This window comes from Neodiprion pinetum, chromosome 3, assembly GCF_021155775.2.
Source record: "Neodiprion pinetum isolate iyNeoPine1 chromosome 3, iyNeoPine1.2, whole genome shotgun sequence".
Taxonomy (NCBI): Eukaryota; Metazoa; Arthropoda; class Insecta; order Hymenoptera; family Diprionidae; genus Neodiprion; species Neodiprion pinetum.
This window is the reverse complement of record NC_060234.1, coordinates 37,939,843-37,959,586: the sequence shown is the minus strand read 5'-3', so window position 1 is coordinate 37,959,586 and position 19,744 is coordinate 37,939,843. Positions and strand designations below refer to the sequence as shown.

General features: G+C 44.6%; 1 protein-coding gene and 1 long non-coding RNA gene across 2 annotated transcripts; one reads left to right on the top strand and one right to left on the bottom strand.

The window, feature by feature from the left end:
• Window positions 1–10,858: 10,858 nt before the first annotated feature.
• Window positions 10,859–11,906, bottom strand: LOC124214578 (gram-negative bacteria-binding protein 3-like). Its single transcript, XM_046616971.2, has 2 exons — window positions 11,546–11,906; window positions 10,859–11,341 (listed from the first exon to the last, which is right to left on the bottom strand). Exons 1-2 carry the CDS (start codon window positions 11,889–11,891, stop codon window positions 11,088–11,090), a joined length of 600 nt encoding a protein of 199 aa, XP_046472927.1. The 5' UTR covers window positions 11,892–11,906; the 3' UTR covers window positions 10,859–11,087.
• A 5,569-nt stretch (window positions 11,907–17,475) lies between these two features.
• On the top strand, window positions 17,476–19,180 carry LOC124213849 (uncharacterized). Its single transcript, XR_006881998.2, has 4 exons — window positions 17,476–17,663; window positions 17,892–18,052; window positions 18,318–18,493; window positions 18,624–19,180. It is a non-coding gene; the product is annotated as an uncharacterized lncRNA (long non-coding RNA).
• The last annotated feature ends 564 nt before the right edge of the window (window positions 19,181–19,744 follow it).

Here is a 19,744-nt window from a genome sequence, read left to right as displayed (position 1 = left end):
ATTTATCTACACTGACGACGAGCGACGAAATTCGATTCAGTTTTCACCCCCGATTCTCGCGACAATCGGCAAATTTGGACGGACGATCGAAGGCCCGAAACCTGATTACCTCGACGCAATTCAGACGGTACGTTTGATTTCCGTATATCTTCTTACCTCGTCAAGACAATGCTCGGGCGTTACGAACCCTAGGAAAAAACCAGCTCAGTAATAAATTCTCTCAAATGCAGCTGTCAGTCAGCAGCGTCCTGTTTAAATGTAATTTCAATCCGCCGATTGCACGTTGGATGCTACCAGGGGTATTTTTATGCCTTCGCAAGGGTCCCGTGAGAGCGTTGAATAAATTACGTATCGGACTTGAATCGGTCTCTTATCTTCGAACGCTCGGTACTTACAACGTTAGAACTCTATCCAATAAAAAAGAGCGGCTGTCATCGAGGCGCAATTTCGTGGACATCCGCCGGAGTCGCTGGTAAATGGTGAATTCCGCTCGGTTTATATCAGCGCAAAAAATAGCGTTGGAATTTCTCTATTTCTCATTTTTCTCTACCGCGCGGCTGTCCCGAGTCGAAAATTAGATTTGTAACCGTTACCGCAAATGCCAGACAATTTGGATCAAGCGATTGGATATAACGTTCGATTGGTAGTTGCGGTGAGGGATTCTACTTCGCGAAGTATAATTCAGCTCAGTCTCGGCTCAACGTTCGATTGTATAATTAATTCCTACTGTACATCGTGAGCCTTTTTACGACTGCAGGAATAATCGAGCGGCAAAGTTTTGCGATCATTGTTTGCACGATGCCGCGCGGAGATAAAATCCCGTAGAATTGGGCCGCGGCGCGTTATCTTATCGAAAGTCGAATACGAGGCGCTCGGCTTATACCTACCAACTTCTTCGGGTCTAGGAGGTGTACAAGTTGTTTTCTTAGACTGCGATTAAAACGTCTCGCGAAACGACTTCGGAAAGAATAAGAGGGGACCGCCTGTGTGTTGGGCCGTTTCGGAGCTTCGCGCATCGCCGCAGCGACACGGGTATAGAGCTTTAACAGGTATAGGAACCTACGTGCTTTAATGCCCTCTCGTAAAATATATTTAGCAATAAACTTGGGTTCGCAATGTCTTCCAGGGTCGAACATCCTCCCCAATCAATAAAGGGGGATAACGGGAACACATGTGCTCGCTATCATAAATCTATGTTTACTAATTATATCGTCTTCAGGGTGGTGCCTCCGACTTCCTAGATTCCGAAACAACTTGCGATATTAATTTTATACGTCCTTTCGCAATACCGAGGCAAATAAATAAAAGTCCCACGACCTGCCGCAGAGACAACTTTAATTTATTACGATCGAGGAATAGAAGTAATCTTCGAAGTGTAAATAACCAACGGGGTGATTGTTTACGTACTTAAACAACGAAGCGCGATTTTAGAACTGAACATCGCGAAACCACGGAACAGCAACGTTTCTTCGTAAAATCCGGACCTCTCAGCACGTTCCGAGTTTCCGTGTTCGTTTTTTAACCCATCGGTTCTATTGTAGCAAAGCCAAGCATCGATTCGAACTTTAAACTACCTACTGAACGTCAATTTACAACCCTCAAGTTCGTGCAAACATAGCCTCATTCGAGCGGGTATATAGCGCCGCTGTGTAGAATCGAGAAGCGCACTCAGCCAAATGAATATCCAACAATGTGCATCTATAGGGAATCTCCAACTTGTGCCTGCAGATCTTTAGCACATTCGAATTCATTACTCGTATCTGTGCATTTGCCGTTTCGATGCGATCGACCCGTGCCGATGGACGTGAATAATTCGAAGGCTGGGATCTATGATGTGCAGTGGTAAAAAAGGTGATTTTTAAACATAGTTTCGGTTCCTTGTTCCCAGCCATAGTGCAATTTTCATTGCGTTATTTACGCATCAATCTTACTCACGGACAAATATGGAGTTCCTCGTTGCAAAGTTCAAACTACGAGTTATTAAACTGATCTACGATCGTGATGGATTGCAGATTCTGCTAGTTATATCAGCTGCAGCTCGCCTCTGCAGGTGGCGACGTTCAGAAAGTTGAGTAAGTTTCCGGATCAACAATTTTCGTTCAACTCTTAGTTTTAGAGATTAAGATGGAATATTCTTCAGATTGAGATTATCGATAGTTTGGTCGTTTTCAGCCCTATATATGACTTTTTAAAATAACAAGAGAACACGAAAGACATTGAGCAGTCGGAGTGAGTTACTCAAATATACTGAATATTACTGAAAATATACTAATTAACGTTCAACCAGACTATTCATCGCAGAGTTATACCATCAAGCAGAGGAAAAGTTGTTGCGTGTATTCAGGCTTTATAACATTGTTAACGGTAAATTCGCCTGTAAACTCTGCTAATAATATTACCGCGAGCAACATCCAAAGCGAAAGTGTAACTCCGGGTTGAGCGGATGAATACTGTACTACAGAAAATTACGCGGCATACTCGATCCAGAATCCATTGAAACAGATTTGAAGTTTACAATATTATATAAATCGAGCTTACTGCAGTGCTGCAACATGCACACGAAGAAGAAGAAAAAGAAGAAGAAGAAGTGCAGATTTTACAAAAAATTGCAGGAGAAGAGGGACGCATTAAAACTTTTTTTGAACAATGCTTTTGTCGGCTGTATTTTTTGCTATAAAATACAGCAAATTTAATCAGCACACAATAATTTTCACTACTTTTGTAGAGTAAGTTCTGCATTTCGCGAAGTATACTTTACTAAAAAACCTGCCGTGTCTCTCTTTCTGCAATTTCGAGTAGAATCTGTTCCTTTATTTTCTCCGTGCACATACCACTCGTAATATTTCGGCAAAAATATAGTCATCGTCGAATGAATAGTCGAAGGGGCAAAAGAGGAGCAAAGCGTCGCCGAGGGAATGAAAATAACGTGAAAATCCTTCGCGCTCCCCGTATTATTCCTCGGTTTAGTGACTTTCGAAGGTGGAGAGAGAAGGAAAGAAAGCTAGCTTTGCGGGCATTAGACGTATTTCCCAGGTGGCCCGAACCCCGTCGAGTCGACGGTGACGCCGACGGCGGCCGTCTCTCCGACGACAGAGACGGATCGCGTCAGGCATGGCGAGATTAAACGCAGTCACGTGCCCGCCTCCGTTCTCTTACCTCTTTGTCGTCTTCACCATACACAGGCGAAGCACACTTTCCAGTTTGTCTGGAATATTCGAGACGAGCCGGGGTGGTGCAAACGGTGCGGAATTCGCGCCCTCGATCTAGCTGCAAAATTAGAAGGGGAAAAATTATACGGCTAGAAAGTGATCGTCGTTCGATAATTGGAGGACAAAAGGGAAAATGACAAAGTTAAATAAGTCAAAGGAGGCCCTCCTCGTTTTTCGATTCGAGCCTGGACAATGCCGTCGGGTATCAAGCCCCAGTTTGGTACTCAGGCTGAATCGCGCTCTTCGACTTTAATCAAACACTCTTTAATGACGCGCGCCGCAAGGGTGAAAAGTTCGCCCGACCTACCGGAAGATACTTCAGGAGTAATTGGCGTTCTAATTGGCCGATGAACCATCCCGGGAATCTTATCGTTCATGAGAATTTTACACAGGGGTAAAATTCCCTTGCTTCTTTACCGCATTCCTTTCGTCCCTGTTTCAATTTTTTCGAAAGAAAGAGAGGAATACGAATACAACAAACAAAACACGCCCGTCATCGACATGCATCTCGGTATGTATTATTTTCCCTTTGAATTCAAACAGAAACGATCAACTTTGATTACCTCGATATTTGATCAGGAACTCGGCCGTCAGCGTCGCGTCAGCGATGTTGGAAAATAAGAGGAAAACATGTATAAAACAAAAATGGTAAAACCGCGCGCACAATGGACGATATTGTTCGTCGTGTAGATCTATACAAAAACGTCCCCCGAGGAGATTCGTTTAAATCGTAAAAGGATTACTGTCACCGATAATTTCTGGCGTGGATTAATACGTTTCCTCTGTCGTTCGGCAAATCGCTGACTTTTTCCACCCCCGGTCTTCTGCCCCCAGGAAATTTCCGTTCCGGGGTTCGCAGATATCCTCGCACCCCTGGAGGTTCGATCGCGCGTCGGGGAGCCGCATCATTTCGCGCTCGCTTTAACTTCGCTGATTGAATCATGAATGTGGTTTGCCCTCTCAGCGTGAACCTCGGCTATGGTTACCCGCAGGAAAACCATTCGTTATATAACTACCATCGAGTGCTCGCCGCGCGCTATTCACTACGTGCCATGCAACCGGCATGTACCGCGAGTCCGAGAGGGAACCACGCATCCTGTTCACCCGACTCACTTGCTTTTCAATACTAATTTTGCATGGTGGCCATCACCGCGTGGTATAGAAAAGGGGCACCGGCTTGCGGTCGCGCGCTTTCGACGCCGTTAATTATGCCGGAAATCGGTGGAATTCTGCGACATCGTAATTATCCTAGGGAGTAGGTATCTCCTCTTTGTTTCATGCTTCATATTCGCAGACTTGATTTATATTCCAGGCCCGATTTTCTTAGCATCAGGTAGGTACGCCGCTTTGGTGGCTCCTTCATATTTTTCAATTCCTCGAGAAATATCTTAGCGGAGAGATGTATGGTATGGTATGGTACAGTAAACGTATATTTCTCGGGCTCTTTTCAAATACTCCATGAAAGGAAACTCGGGGAAAATATTCGCCATTAGTATGCCGGGCTGCATATCGAGCCAACTCGTGGGTAAGTACTCGGTACCTATTTGTTGGCTTTTCAGTTACCAATCGATTGTCTACCACCCCTCAGTCCGCCTGCGGCTGTACTTGCGCGTCGTCATTTACTTCTTAGAACACGAAACTGAGCGTCTTCGTCTCGATTTCAATTTCCATTCGTATCGCGTTAAGCCGATTGATCGGCTTCGTGTAATCCTTGGTACGTTATGAGAAAGCACATTTATGGGCATTATATTCACCGAATGAAAGAGTGAGTGATATCCGAGCTTCAAGGTGGTGCTTTTTCTTATCTGCGTCACTTCGCGTAAAGTTGCAAAGACGTCAACATACTTATTTCAAGATGAAAGCGTGTAACGATTAAACTTGGGGCAAGCTTGAGTCTCAATTAAAATGTAAATCCGGTGGCAACAGGTGCCCAGTGTTGGCTGAGTGACGAGCTGATGTTCATAATTATTATCGACCAACCGGAATTTTTCAGTTTACTGTGTATAAATTGAGAGCCGGGTAAAACATTGACCTCAATCAGCTGTTACAAATCACCGATATTATTGAAACGGTGACTTCTGTCACTGAGTAATCACGTGATTAGCAAGTTTTATTTCGAAGGTATTCTTCTCCCATAGAAGTGAAATTGATCAACGAATTTGGATTGGATAGACTTGGCTCGATGTTGGAGATGAATTGCTTCGGGTGATTCGCGATGTTGATAAACAGCGCAAAGTTTTGGATATCCGAGCCCCGTCTCGAACCTTGTGTATAATGACTTAAGCGTGGTGAATAATTGACGGTGAGTTGTGCCGAAAAGTTTTCGGGTACGTTTGCCGTCAGTGGAAGAGTTGCGTCGCTGACGTGTAACGTTCCTAAATTCCGTCACGTGCAGTTGGAACTCGTCAACTCGAAGACTTCCAAGTTGGTGAATATACTGAATAAATAACGATGTACCAGTTTGTGCTCCAATGCTCGACTACGACGATCGACGTTTTCTGCTTCTGACAGGCACCGGCGTCTTGTCAGTAGAAAACAAAAACAGATGCGGAGAACAAGGGGGTGGCGCGAGGAAGAAAGGGCTCGATCTCTTACCGGGAAATACGAACTTGACGTCAGAATAAGGTGTCAGCTACAACGGCAGAGAACAGGCGAATCAATTTCGTGTGAAGATGTCATTCATATTATTTTCCGACTCGTGGAGGAGCACACAATCTCGCTTTGCAAGATGTGCGACTTGCTTTCATGGGGCGTGTATAATGATGTTTCAAATAGTCAGGTAAGAAATTTGCAGCTGCAGAGGTTGATAATTCACCCGCAATTCCAGTTAATTCGGTTAGCTTCCACGACGTTCGTTATCGAGGGTTCCAAGTTCAGGAGGCGGAGAGAGCCTGTCATGTTCGATTGATTGGATTAAATCACGACTCACCGCTGACACTAACGGCATTTGTTGGCAGAACGCACGTGGAGAATGCACAATTGGGTCAGCCAGCGAATAGTCCACTATACTCGAAAGAGGGAAATTGTTGTAATCAAACTTTGCCGCAGTGGAACTGCATCGCGAACGAGGTTCGTTCTGAATTTCGGTACACATTCGGCTTTCCGCATCAGAGTTGTCGATGTTATCCCTGTTCGTCGAAGTCTATTCATCCAGTGATTCTAAACTGGACGGAACGTCGAGTCATGGCGTCCAAATTTCCAGCTCACCTGAACGAAGTACGGAATTAACGATTGGCTTCCTGAACTGACGACTTGGAGGTCGTTAAAGGTCGCGAGTCGTGATTAACTTCCTGAAAGTGACCGTTTATTCGGAAGTTGCTCTTCCGCAGGCTTCGTAGAAGTAAACGGTAACGTGCGTTGGGTCCAAGTTGGAAATAGGAATGCTGGGATGGACCAACGACAACCGTAACGGAGGGCGAGAAATACACTTGATGCCGGCGAGAGCTGTTACGTCGAATGTCAAAGTTACAGATTGTCAAGAAAGAGTCTCCACGACTATGTTTTCTACTTCCTTTGACTGTGTGCGCGATTTTCTTCGTAACTTCGGTTCGCCAAGTCCTCATCCAAGCATTCAAGTATCGAACTATGAGTATCCCCGAGATAATTTCAGAGGAGTTGGTTCTTTTTCAAAGTTTTCAGATACCGTTCACCTGCATTCGTAATGCATGAGATTATGCACACCTTCGTCTGGAGATGAGGGAGAGTGATCAATGGACGTCTCGTGAATGACCTTCACCCTAGGCGAAGGGGTTTCCTGGATCATCGAAGGCTCATTTTATGGGGACATGAAAGCGGAAGTGGTCCATCTGAAAAGGAGACCTGGACGAAGGAGGACCAATTCCCTTGTGTATATAGACACACCGGGATGAGTCAAGAGCTTAATATGACAGGGAAAGGACGAGAGCGGATGGGTGGGGTTCTTCTCATATCCCCGAATGATGTACTACTAACTCAGCCTGGTCCCGAACTTATGAGATGAGATGTTGCGTCGCAAAACCCTCGCTAGGCTTTAAGAGGTAATTTACAACCACACATCTGGCTCCCAAATATCTTCTGCCAACTTTCACTGGGTTTCACTCAGTTTTCTATCCGTATTTTCTACGGCTAACCTTGTCAGTACTTGGCTGCATTTTTTCCCCCCACATCCGCATCCTACATATAATTTTAATCTACATTGGTCTAACATTTTATTAACGAGAACTTCTAGTTGACAATCGATCACATCGATTTGCTTCCACATGAACTCGTTGAATATATTTATTGTTCTTTTAATCATGATCAAATTTCAATCAAACCCAAATACCTGCAGATTTTTAATCGGTATTGCAGAGAGTTCATCTGATATCCGAAGCCAACGCAACGCAAGGGTAAATGTTAACCTGAGAAAATGAGGTTTTTTTATTATAATTTTTTTGATACGAAAGTTGATGGCTGGGATTCGAGATGAAATCTTTTCAGCTTTGGTGGCGAATGATGCGCGCGGGTTGAGTCGTGGGCCGTGAAATACGTCTCCTCACGGAGCAGCCTATCATCGGTGCAAGAGCCGAACCGCAAAAGTGGAACGAGAGACGAACCGGTAAACCGTCGCACGAACCATGACTACATATCGTCTTCCGCTAGGTCTGTCCTCTTCCGCCTTATTCCCCGTGTCTCTCCATACTATAGGTATACACCCGCGCGTGGCTCCGCCCCAAACTTGAATCCAATTTTCCACATCACATCCCGCAAAAGTTACTCCTCCTTGCCGGGAGGCAAGTTGAACATTTTTATCTTCTCTTTGCCGGAGTAAAACAATTTCGGAACATATTGTTCACTCGCTACTTCTTCTCTACACTTGCTCGATGTAATATCACATGTACCCGCCACCCACTTTCCGCGCCTTGTTCCCCGGCCTTCGTTGCGTTTCTACACTCTCCGGTTCACCCCGCAGTCCTTGCACTTTTCTCCACCTCTTCATCCTTTTTAACTCACTTTCCATGCTGCCTCTCCGAAAGGAGGGCGACCTTGGAATCCAATCCCTGAACTCTTAGGACTCACGCTATCAAGATCAGAGGACGAAACACCACTCCGGGCACGAATTAGCCAGGAAAAATACCCCGTCAACTTTCGATTTCCTCTTTTCCAACCTCCGCGAGTAATTGTTCTTATACTTTGGACTACAACGCGAACTTTCAAAGATCTGTGAATGTCAGTGGGTACGGCCCTCCCCCCGCAGCTGCACATTACTCCAACGTCGGACGAGTGACGTGTTGTTGCAGAGATGGGTAGTACAGAGGGTCAAAGAGAGAGGCCCAACGGGGTGGGGATGAATGCTTTGGGCTTGAGTTTGGCTTGTGGCTCGCGTGGGCTGAGCTAGGTTGGAATTCAAGGGGTTCTCGACGCGTGGCAGCGGAAGGGTGTCGGAAGGACGGCGGGACGAAGGGTTGCTCAGGGATAATTAGCTCGTTAGTGGCGCTTTGACGCGGCGCTTTAGCCAGTCCGCGAGTCGGTCGAATGACAAGGACGAGAGCACAATGTCGGGCTAATGAATTGCCGATATAACAAAAAGGCTGCACTGGGTCGTACGACGCGGCGTTATTTTTGATTTCACGGTGCGTGCAGGCTCGAAGAGTTTCAACGAATTCGCCCTTGTTCGCACGGGGCTGCGCAAATCCTTCGATGACAAACTGCGCTACGAAGGCAAGTTACGCGTGTACCTGAAACGCACAAGCGGCATGCCGGACGGGGTTAACAAGCGGAACGGGGGTCATTTGTCCCGATGAGAAATGGGGCTGAGTCGTTCAACCGAGCCACGCAAGACGCTTCTGTCACTCAACGACGACGAGGACAGGGCCAGTGCACTCCGGTCCGTGTCGTGCACGCGTCCCGCGAAGCTTTGCAATATCGTCTTCGCCCTAAGCCACGAAAGCTAAATAAATGACCGTCGTTGTCTCGCGGTTTCATCCGGCGGGGATTCTCCCTGACACCTCATTGTCCCCCTCCACCAATTTCTTAATATTGCATTTGAAAAAACAGTAGAAACGATCAGTCTTGTACCCTAGTGGAAGCCGGGACGTAAAAAGCTAGCTCGGTTACTCGGCGAGCTTTTGCTGCAATTGAGATAGCGATAAAAACGGCAGTTTCCTGCCACGGAATTCCGAAAATTGAACATAACCCGCTATGCACGGATTAAACCTGTACACTTACGTCAAGGTGTTCCAAAACCCGGAATCCCCAGAGTGTAGAAGATGACGAATCTTCGTGGTCCGAATTCTTGAAGAGAGAGGCGCGCTTACCTCGGGGGGAATCTTCGCCGGAAGGCGAGAGCTCGGCGAGGGTGGAATCGGGATAGAAGGGATGGTATACGCGAGAAGAAGCCTGTACACGGATCTCTTTCGGTATGCGGTGAGCAAGGAAGATTACCCAGAGACGTGGGCAAATATTGGCTCTTATTCGAGTCAGTTATACAACGGTTAAATACGTACGGGTTTCCGGGGGCGGCGGCGCCGCACTGCGGTTACATGTAATCGAAAGGTATTCGTGCCGCCCCCGAGCTACGTGAGTGAGATGGTCGACTAGCACGGAGCGGAAGATGACGGGAGCGAAAATATTATGTGCATGGTACCGGGAGAGCTGAGTTATTTTCCGACAGAACGCGAGCCTCTTGCGCCGTGCAGGTAGACGTGGACAAATTGAAGCGGAAACGGATGGCGGATGTCGATCAGTGACGTCGGTTTTTTGCTCCTTCTGTTCCTCGCGCTCCTCCATGCATTTGTTGTTCACGGCGTCTCGCCTTGTCGAATTTAACGAAACGAGCTGCTGCCGCCGCTGTCGCTGTTGCATCGGGACCGCGCACTCTTCGGCACGATTCTTGTTTATGCGAAATTGCTGCGCAATGCAGAGACGGAGTCGAAGTCTGCACGGATCGGACGGCGGGGTGGGAGAGGGGCTGTTTATGGTGGTGCGCAAATTGAATTCCGCTTCAGTCTCCTTCTTGTTGTCGCACCTCGTCAATCATTGATTAAAATTCTCTCAGAACGAGCTGCTCTGTTGTACCGAATACCGGATGATACATAGCTTACCTGTGAATCGGGAAATTGGACGGTCCATCACTCGCCCGACGTTGATTGGCCCTCAGGCCCCGTTGTTGCCTGCTGGCTGAACGTTCGGAGGAAGCGAGCCGCATGCGACTTGCAGTTTAATTCCACTTAATGTTATGAGAAAGTCTTGAGACAGTATTAATTCGATACGGTATTCTGTTTCATGCTGACTCCCAGAGAAAGAGAAATGAGAGAGAGCGTGAGAGGGTTCCTTGGAGCGCGTACGTCAAAGTTCTTACCTTTCATCTCCGCTTCAATATTTCTCAGCCGAACTCAAAAAGCTCAAAGCCAAGACAGAGTTAGTACCCAGTCGTCACTCGAAACCCCTCATCAGCTCAACGAGAGAGGAGTTGGCGTATCGCAACTCCGAATACACAGTCAAGTATTTCCTACCAATATGCCTAATTGAGTTACGGGCTTTTCATCCCCATGACGACCTGTAGTATTACGATATATTCACGTACGTGTTCTCTGGTTCTCAAATCGACGTAAATAGTTAAAAAAGAAAACGCACCTACGGCGGAAGTCAAGATGTACGAAATTTCACATCATTCGGTATTAAAAATGACATTTGTAAATGTTCAATTCATTTTATTCTTTTGGGCAGTAAAATAGTTGGAAAAAATTACACATTCGAGGAGTAATTAAGGAAATGAATAATATGCAACAATATGTTGGTGAGCCCTATAAAACATATCACGGTGCTCGTTCCAAAAGGGCTTACACTTTTATACGTCCTTTTGGCATCAGTATCGCGACATTTCAATTTTTCGTGACTTCAGATCACAATCGGTGATTCTTACATAGAAAAGATGTACACGTCTTCATCTCCCGATTGAGGTTGTCCATTGTTTGAGTCACCGGTATTCTGAGAAGGTTTCGCGGGTACGTGAAATTCTTGATGAAATTTCTCGTATCCAATTCCATTGACACGTACGTGGGTCCAGAAGTATAGAGTATCTCCTGGATTCAACGAGGCCGTTGGATTAGTGTAGCTCCATCGTCCGTTTTTCTTTGAAACGATGTCGACGGAAAACGTTCCGGCTTCGTTGCCTAAGAAAAATGTACACATTTCATTAACAAAAACTATTCGACGGTGAATAATGTCCACGCTTCAATGCACGTTCGTTAAAAACCACCCTCAATCAGACAGTGAGTGGCAAGATGTTCTGCGGAACAGTCGAACACACTGACTCAGCTTTTATAATTCTGAACTATACGTAACTCTGTTCTAGACTAGACGCCGTGCGTACTTACCCTCCATTTCCTGGTTGATGTTACCATGGAAAGCAAACAGCTGAACGCCAGGCGAGTCCGGAATTGATACGCGAAATCCGTAAGGGTTCAATACTTCAACAAGAGGCGTGGGCGTATCGTAACTGTCAACGTTTACGATAATGCCCGTAACCAATACCACCATCAGGGCAAACCCTTTGGTCCCCATGGTGATCGGCTGGATCGTCGAACTGAGATGATAAGCAGCAGGAATCGAAAGCCGAGCTCTGGCTGATTCGTAGTTCGTCGAACAGAGCGTGGATAACTTATCCCTGGCACACAGATCACTGCGACTCGGTTGGTCTCTGGTAATGATCACTTCTGGCATCTATCACGCCACAGAGACGCAATCAATTCGTAAAACCGGATTACTAATCTTCTCTATTTACTAACCAACTGTTTATCGACGTTACTTCTAAAATCAAAGGTCAAGTCGCCCGATATGAATTTGTGACGAGGCTCGTTAAGTCGTTAAGCGAGCTAGCAGAAAATACGCTCCTTCTATACTCGCGATTAAATATATCTCGACGCGGGAATCAATCTCTACTCAGCAATCAGGTTTTGTGGCGATTTTTCAATAGAGGTCCAATCAAGTTCATTAGGAATGCAAATTGTCTATGAATATGAATTAATTTTATTTTTCAGCTCGCACTGCCTCGAAAGTGGTCAAGGTTATAAACTAGCATAAGAGTTGGAAATGTTTGTGACTTTTGAATGAGATCATACCAAGAAACACATTGGTACAATGGACTTAAAATGCTGGATAACAATGAGGCAGTGAAATGGCGCAGTCGACGTGGAAGACTTGATGTAATATCTTCGTCGCGTTTTGATAACTCGGCTGTAAGGAACGATATCGCGATTCGTGGAAATGCAGTGAAAACGGTAAGCAGAAATCAAGCGAATTCATCGAGTTCAACAGGTCAGATGAACAACAGACTATGAAGAAACAGCATTTATTTCATATTTATTATAAGCAGGTTAATAGCTGAGCGTCGGATTAAATGGCTGTCTTTTCCGGCCGGTAAAAAGCAGGCACTATCTGATGTAATCCTTACTTGGCACTCTTCCGGAAATACGGTTAGGCCAAGGGTTGCGCAGCTGGCTTTGCTATTCTGCAACAGCTATATAATCCAGTCTCGTCGAATAAGTACCGGGAGTTTGGTCCCGTCGCGGATCATTTAGCTAATTTCGTGACCATCGTTTGCCACAGCTCACAATCAGATAGTTTATACTGATGCCAGCGGAGGATTTTGGGCGTCTTGAGTAACGGATATTCCTGAAAGATTCGGGGGGATGTAACATGACATGTATCGATTACGTTGTCCGCTGGAATTATATGAGTATCTTGTGACGAGCTATAACTTTTATTATGCAAGAATATTTATGAATTTATGCCGACAACAAACTAGCTTGGAATTTAATTTCTTAACCGCTATTTCTCCAGTCAATTATACAGTAAATTTACAAAGAAATAGGGCAAGGGTTTGCGGTGAGATAAGCCTGGACGAAACTTGGAATTTTCAAACCCAAATACCACGAATCCAAATACTGTTGTCGAAAGAGTAGAACTATGAGGGGACAGAATTAAATCCGGGGATGATGAATTCTGCCACATCGATATCTACCTCACGTTTCGTAACATGTTAAGTAGTAAAAGTAAGAACGAATCGTACACAATTACAGATGCAGGAACGAAGTAAACTGACGCGCGGTGCCATCCGCAGACGTCGTAAGGTCGGAACGTCGGGCGTGCAGGATTACGGAGGAAGAAAGAGCAATCGAGGGAGAAAAAGAGAGAGAGAGAGAGCCATATATCTTGATAAATTGAATACAAAGAGGAGAGGCTGTAGCGAGAAGAGAATGCAATCTGTTTTAGAGTCCAGGAGTAAAGGCAGTCGGCGAATCTGGTTGGAGAAAACTCAGAATGATGGCGAGTCTGGCGTCGTCGAGACGAGGACAGCGGGAAGAGTAGGACCACGAAACCGATATTACTTGGAGGAATTTATAGCGAGGTATTTAGAATAAAATTCCTTCGAGCAAGGCCGTTACTTCCACTGTGACAACCGTCGCCCCTCTCGTCGCTTCCCCTGCAACGACGAAGAGTGCAGATCCTCGAGCCGAATCCGGCCTGCAGGGCCATTGCGATATTCGCAGTAGCTTCGGGATATTTGCATACGTGACGTGGTTCGTTGCAACTCGTTGGAATGAGAGTAATTACTTCCGGTGAACGAGGGGTGGCCGCCTCTGAAATCACACGTGAGAACGAGGGTTCCGATTCACGCCGCAGAGACGAGGGAAAAAAATACAGAATGGATAAGCATGTGATCAGAATTTTTACGATGTAACCACAGATCGTCGTACCCACCGCAATTTGAAATGCAAAAGAGCCCTCTGAGGCGGTACTACGTGATATTGTAGCCTTATGAAAAGAACTCAAGTCTCCGTACGTTGGCAAATTTTCTTTTCACTAATTATTATTCCTCCGGCTCCAGGTGAGGATCGTTTTCTCGGTTACGTTTCCGTCCGGTTTCCAGTCACGTATTTTCTTCTCCACGTCGTTTATAAAAATAAACCAAGGTTGCGCCGCGTGTTTGTTCAGCGATCACCAGACTGGGTTGTTTTAATATGAGAATAAAGCACCGTGCACCGTGCTCTGGGTATTTGCTCTGTTCTGCACCAGCGCGAAGGGAACCCGTTGGACCCCATGCAATGTTGATTTTCATTATAAAATGAACAGCTCGTTCCTCGGCCGCAGACGAGAACGGACTTGGATGTACAATCTCCGGTCTCCGCGGCTGCAAACACTGGAACTATACCTCCCAACTGCTTTTCTACCTTTTTCCTCGTTCCGTAATAAAATGTTTACAATTCATGTATATTTAACGCGAAACCGTCGGTCCACCGAGCTCAGAGGGCCGGGAACATTGACCCGGATTTGAATTTCCCGTGCGCGCCTATTTCGAACGGTTTCAAGTTCCAGGGCGAGAAAAGCGACGTCCCGTTTTAAGGAAGCCAACGGAGGGGTTGAGCGGGAGAGCGAACGACGGAATCCCCGACGGGATGTAGATCACTCTGAGATAAACTTTCAAGTGAGTACAACGAAGCTTCGCAGAGCTTGCCCTCCCCCCTAGTTTGTATCTCGCGAGGTTCCCGTTCACCCTTTGCGCGAGGGGATCCAGGTGATCCGGAGACGGCTTTTCGAATACACGAATTTTACTTTTATCCTAGCTAAGTCGGGGGCGGCGCGTGACACTGGCGCTAAATCTGCGAGCCTGTTTATCAATCCTCGAGGGATGCGAACGGGGGAATCCGGGTGAATGACGAGCGAGGAACTTCCGACTGAGACTCGACAAGGCTCAAATAATTCAGTCCCGCGGCGATTGATCACCGCTTGATTGATTTGCCCTCTGGGCTGATTCCCACTCCGGCGATACGTAGAACGATATCTCGCCGGGTCGTGCGAGAGCCGTGGAGGGTTGGAGACGCGAGAAAGAAGCGAGAGGATTAAAAAGGCGGCAAACAAAAACAGGGCGGGGGCGAAACTGTGATAAATAACAATCGGAGAAAAGTAACGAATGGTCGAAGATATTGGAAACGAGAAAGAGATTCTCAGGGGCTTTACACCTCCGTTTTCTTAAACCTGCGAATGCACTTTTTTGCCACTTTCTCAGCTCCCCGGGCAGATCCAGTCTCGGGGAGTTGATGGACGGTACAAACGGCGCGTGTTTCTGCAAAAATAAAATCGAGCTCAGTCGAGAAATAATAATTGCTGGGACAGGCGCCGCGGTCTTATTACGTCCCTGTTATTAAGATCGCGCGAAAAGGGGTAATAGAATAGGGTGTAACGATAATAGCTGTCAATTCCGATGCGCAACTTGTTTTCTCCCACGCTTTCCATTCGCTTCTTCTCTAGCTACCGCTGCCCCTGCCCGGTTCTTATGACTCCTTAATGTCACTGCAGGGACCTGATACAAATCGCCAACAGCTGACGTTTGCATCGTAAAGTGGCTACGCTGAGCCTAATTTACAACTAACGCGTAGATAACTAGCCCCGGATCAAGTCATGCACGAACTGCTGTTCAGGAATGTATCTACACGTATAGAATAAATTAGCTGCATGAACAAAAAATCTCCGCATGAGACTTAATGAGAAATTACGAAAAAATGTAAGAGGAATCGGTGAAACTCGGCAAATGAGCTTTTTCGTTTCTTTTACGCAGGCTACCACCTCAAGCTTCAGCTGTCAAACGCGTCTCACTGAGGTCATTTAGCCGATATCAATCTTGTTTGGGCTAAGCAGGTCTCAAATAGTTTTTTTACAGGTTCAGAAAGGCTTGGCAAACTTGCTTAATTTTTAAGTGACTGACGACTGATACGACTCATCTTGACAACGTAATTTCAACTCTCCAAGCAACACGGGAGATTTTGAAATATCATGACCCGTTTCCAGTAAATTGGCACTCCTGTCTTGCAGTCGAAAATATTACTGCGTTAGGATCCTATTGATCAATAGGGTTCAATTATTTTCCGCTTGCACGGTTAGGCACTGCTAATTTTCACCGTTTCCTCCTGGTACAAACTGCAGTCATGAAAACTTTCTAGAAGTTGGGTACCGTGCTGTTCCGCTATTAACGTAGCTCGTTGACTGCAGAATATAAAGACAGTTGCCTTGATGGTCTTTGGTGTGACAACCAAATATCGTCGTGCGCTTTCGCTCCCTGAGATGTTCCAACGGTAAAGTTCAGAAATTATTGCAGAACATCAGAGTGTTGCCGATTTCGACATGATGCTGGCTGCATTCACCTTCCGAGTAACACAGTCTTCGCAATGGTAAGCCCAAGCTAGTACTTAGCCTGTGTGTACTTACCGACTTGTCGGCGATGCAAGAAATTAATAATGAGAACAAATTTCTTCCAAAATTCGTAACAAAACAGTGATTTAACTAAAGTATAGGTACCCGAGAGAAGAATTCATACATAGATCATAAATAATAATAGATCGGATGTCATAATGATGCAGAGATCAAAAAGTATATATGTTTATGTAGTCCTAGTACGATATTATTATATATGATCCATTTAGGATTAATACGTGATGCATACTATAAATTTTATAATTTTCTAGGAAAACTAGATTATCTACAATAATACGGCTACGATACGAAAATAGAAGAATTATGCATTTCGAAAAGGGATTCTATTCGACACGCGTTCGATGTATTCCATAACATTAGTATTGATAATTATTCCAATAACGTTTCATTTGCTCTCTCGATCTTGAATTTTCGTAGGCATGGAATCGAAACGCTGTTTTAGCTAGTCGCAAATGAAGAATCTACGTTGAGTAGAGAAGTAGAATTGTTTTTCGAAAAGTGTTCGTATGGAAAAAAACTCAAAGTAACTGTAATACATCACGGTTGCGCTAATTTTGATCCAGATGAACTGGATGCTCCGTATATAAGTCAGTATTTAACGCAGTGTCCTGATTTAAAGATCTAAAACGGTGATTGTCGGCGATTTTTTTTCTTGATAGGGAAGAGATAGAACGAAGCTTCTTAAATCTTCGAGTATATTTTAACACACATTTGAAAGGTACGATCAAAAATTGTTTTCATATAACTGTCGCACAACGGCAACGTTATTAGCTGACCCATTCACTGAAGAATATATCTTTAGTCATAGGCTGACCATCGAAGGGCCTAGCCGCTTAAATCGGCAGATAACGTGCTTATTTCTTGTTTGTCATGTGAAAACTAGAATCATTATAAATTTTGTCATATCATACCTCATACATCACACATCGTACATAGTATTAAATTTCGAAACTAGAGTTTGGATGTTCGGATGTTCGTATGTTCAGAAAGTGACGTCACCCCAAATTTTTTTTCTCTTGACGTCATCAATCTATAGTAATCGGCTAGCCAAATTCCTCAGTCTGGAAACAACCGCGCAGTAGAGCGGACGGATGAGAATCGCGCTCCGCAGATTTGGAATACCGGGTTCTCTACCTTCAGCGACAAGCGGTCCGTGGTTCCTGCGCTCCATGTCCGCTACCTGATGAAACTCGACTTTCAGGACCAGCGCATTTGATAGCAATTGTAATTATATTTTATCTGAAATTTATTAAACTTGTCATGCTTACAATATATTATTTCAATTCATTTACCGCGCAAGCCCAAATTGAGTAGGTACCAATGCGCTAATAAAATTTCTATACTTTCTTATAATTTGCTCACAATCTTCTTGGTGAAATGTGTCAAAATAAAAGTTATATTAAACCTTACACAATATTTTTGATGTGTTCTAATACTAAAAATATTCATTAGTATTCGAGGTATAACCCGAGGTGGTTAGCGGTTGTCGTGGGAGGTGGTTGGCGGTGGTTGGAGGTGGTTAGGGGCGGTTGCGGGTGATCGAAGTGGACGAGGAGGAGGACGAGGATGACGAGGAGAACAAGGTGGACGAGGAGAACGAGGATTTGTGCACGGTGAATACAACGTTTTTATAATGTTTAATAGCAATCGTAATTATATTTTACCTCAAATTTTTCAACTTGTTGTGCTTACAATAAATTATTTCAATTCATATTTTGCAAAAGCCCAAATTCAGTAGCTATCAATGCGCTAATCAATTTTCAATAATTTTTTGTAATTTTGTCATAATTTTGGTCAAATCTGTGAGTGAAATAATGACATTAATCCTTACACAATATTCTTCATGTGTTCTAATTTTTACTAAAACTATTTTTTTAGTATTCGAGGTAAAGCCCGAGGGGGTAGGCGGCGATAGAAGGTGGTCGGAGGAGAAGGAGAAGGCGAATTGGATGACGAAGAAGACGAAGAGGACTAAGACGAAGAGGAGTACTGGGATGAGAAGATGGAGGAGTAGGACGAGGTGGACGAGGAGAACAGAGGTGGTCGGAAGTAGTGTAAGTAGGAGTAGGTACCTATACTTTAATTAAATCACTGTTTTGCTACGAAATTTGAAAGATATTTATTTTTATTATTAATTTCTTGTATCGCCAAAAAGTAGGTAAGTACACTGTAACGATATTCTAGATTCGGAATGCCCGCGAAGTTTTGCTGGACACAGCCATCCCGATCCAGGCGTCAGGCGGGAGAAACGGTTGAACGTTTTGAAGACTCTGCGAAAAGACGCCAACCCGTACGGCCCGACAATCATAATACTCCGCAGAAGTCAAAAACCAAGTCAATTTTGAGATTTTCCAAAGTTCCAAATACACAGTACCAGTTCACTGAATTTTCGATGTCGTTACGATCCCTGCTGTTCTCATCTCCCATCTCAACGTGAATAAACGACGCAACCTGAAGGTGAACACAAGATTTCTAAGCATCCATCAAACGAGAGTGGAGAAGAGTATAATACCTGGATTGGCAAGTGATTCATCTGGTGCAACGGTATTTGACGACAAAGACAAGGGACCAGTTAATTTTAACGTCTTGTGTATTGAAGGCGTATTTTTAAATTGTGTGAATATTTGGATGCGTGAATGAACAACTTTTGATCTTTTTTTTTATGTGTACACTTCTGTTTTTACCATTTATCAATCTGTTTATTCGAACTATTTTATCTATACTATTGTATCTTTACAATTTTGTCGACTATTTTACATATATTTTATTTATATTTCATTTACATGTTATTTATATTTAATTTATTCAACAGAGAGTCGAACTGGTATTTATTATCGTTCTCTTAATATTGTCTTGTAAGCCTGTCCATCGACTTCACGTCTTTTTTTTTTCCTTTTATTTTCTCAAAAAATATTAGTAATTACAACACTCAGGCTAAGTACTAGCTTGGGCTTACCATTGCGATGACTGTGTTACTCGGAAGGTGAATGCAGCCAGCATCATGACGAAATCTCTAACTCTCTGATGTTCTGCAATAAGTTCTCAACTCTACCGTTGGAATATCTCACGGAGAAATAGTCGGATGTCACGTCTAAGCCCATAAGGGCGACTGTCTTTATATTCTTCATCCGATGGTAAGGGTAACACCCCGTTGCATTTTTGACGAAAATTTTCGCGATTTCCAAAAGTGCTGAAATAAATTATTTGTGGCACAATTCCGACGTAATTGTGCGAGAGAAATCGATTGGGCGCAATTCCAATACGCTGCGATCAACGCATCAAAAGTTACAGCCAAAAAACGAGAA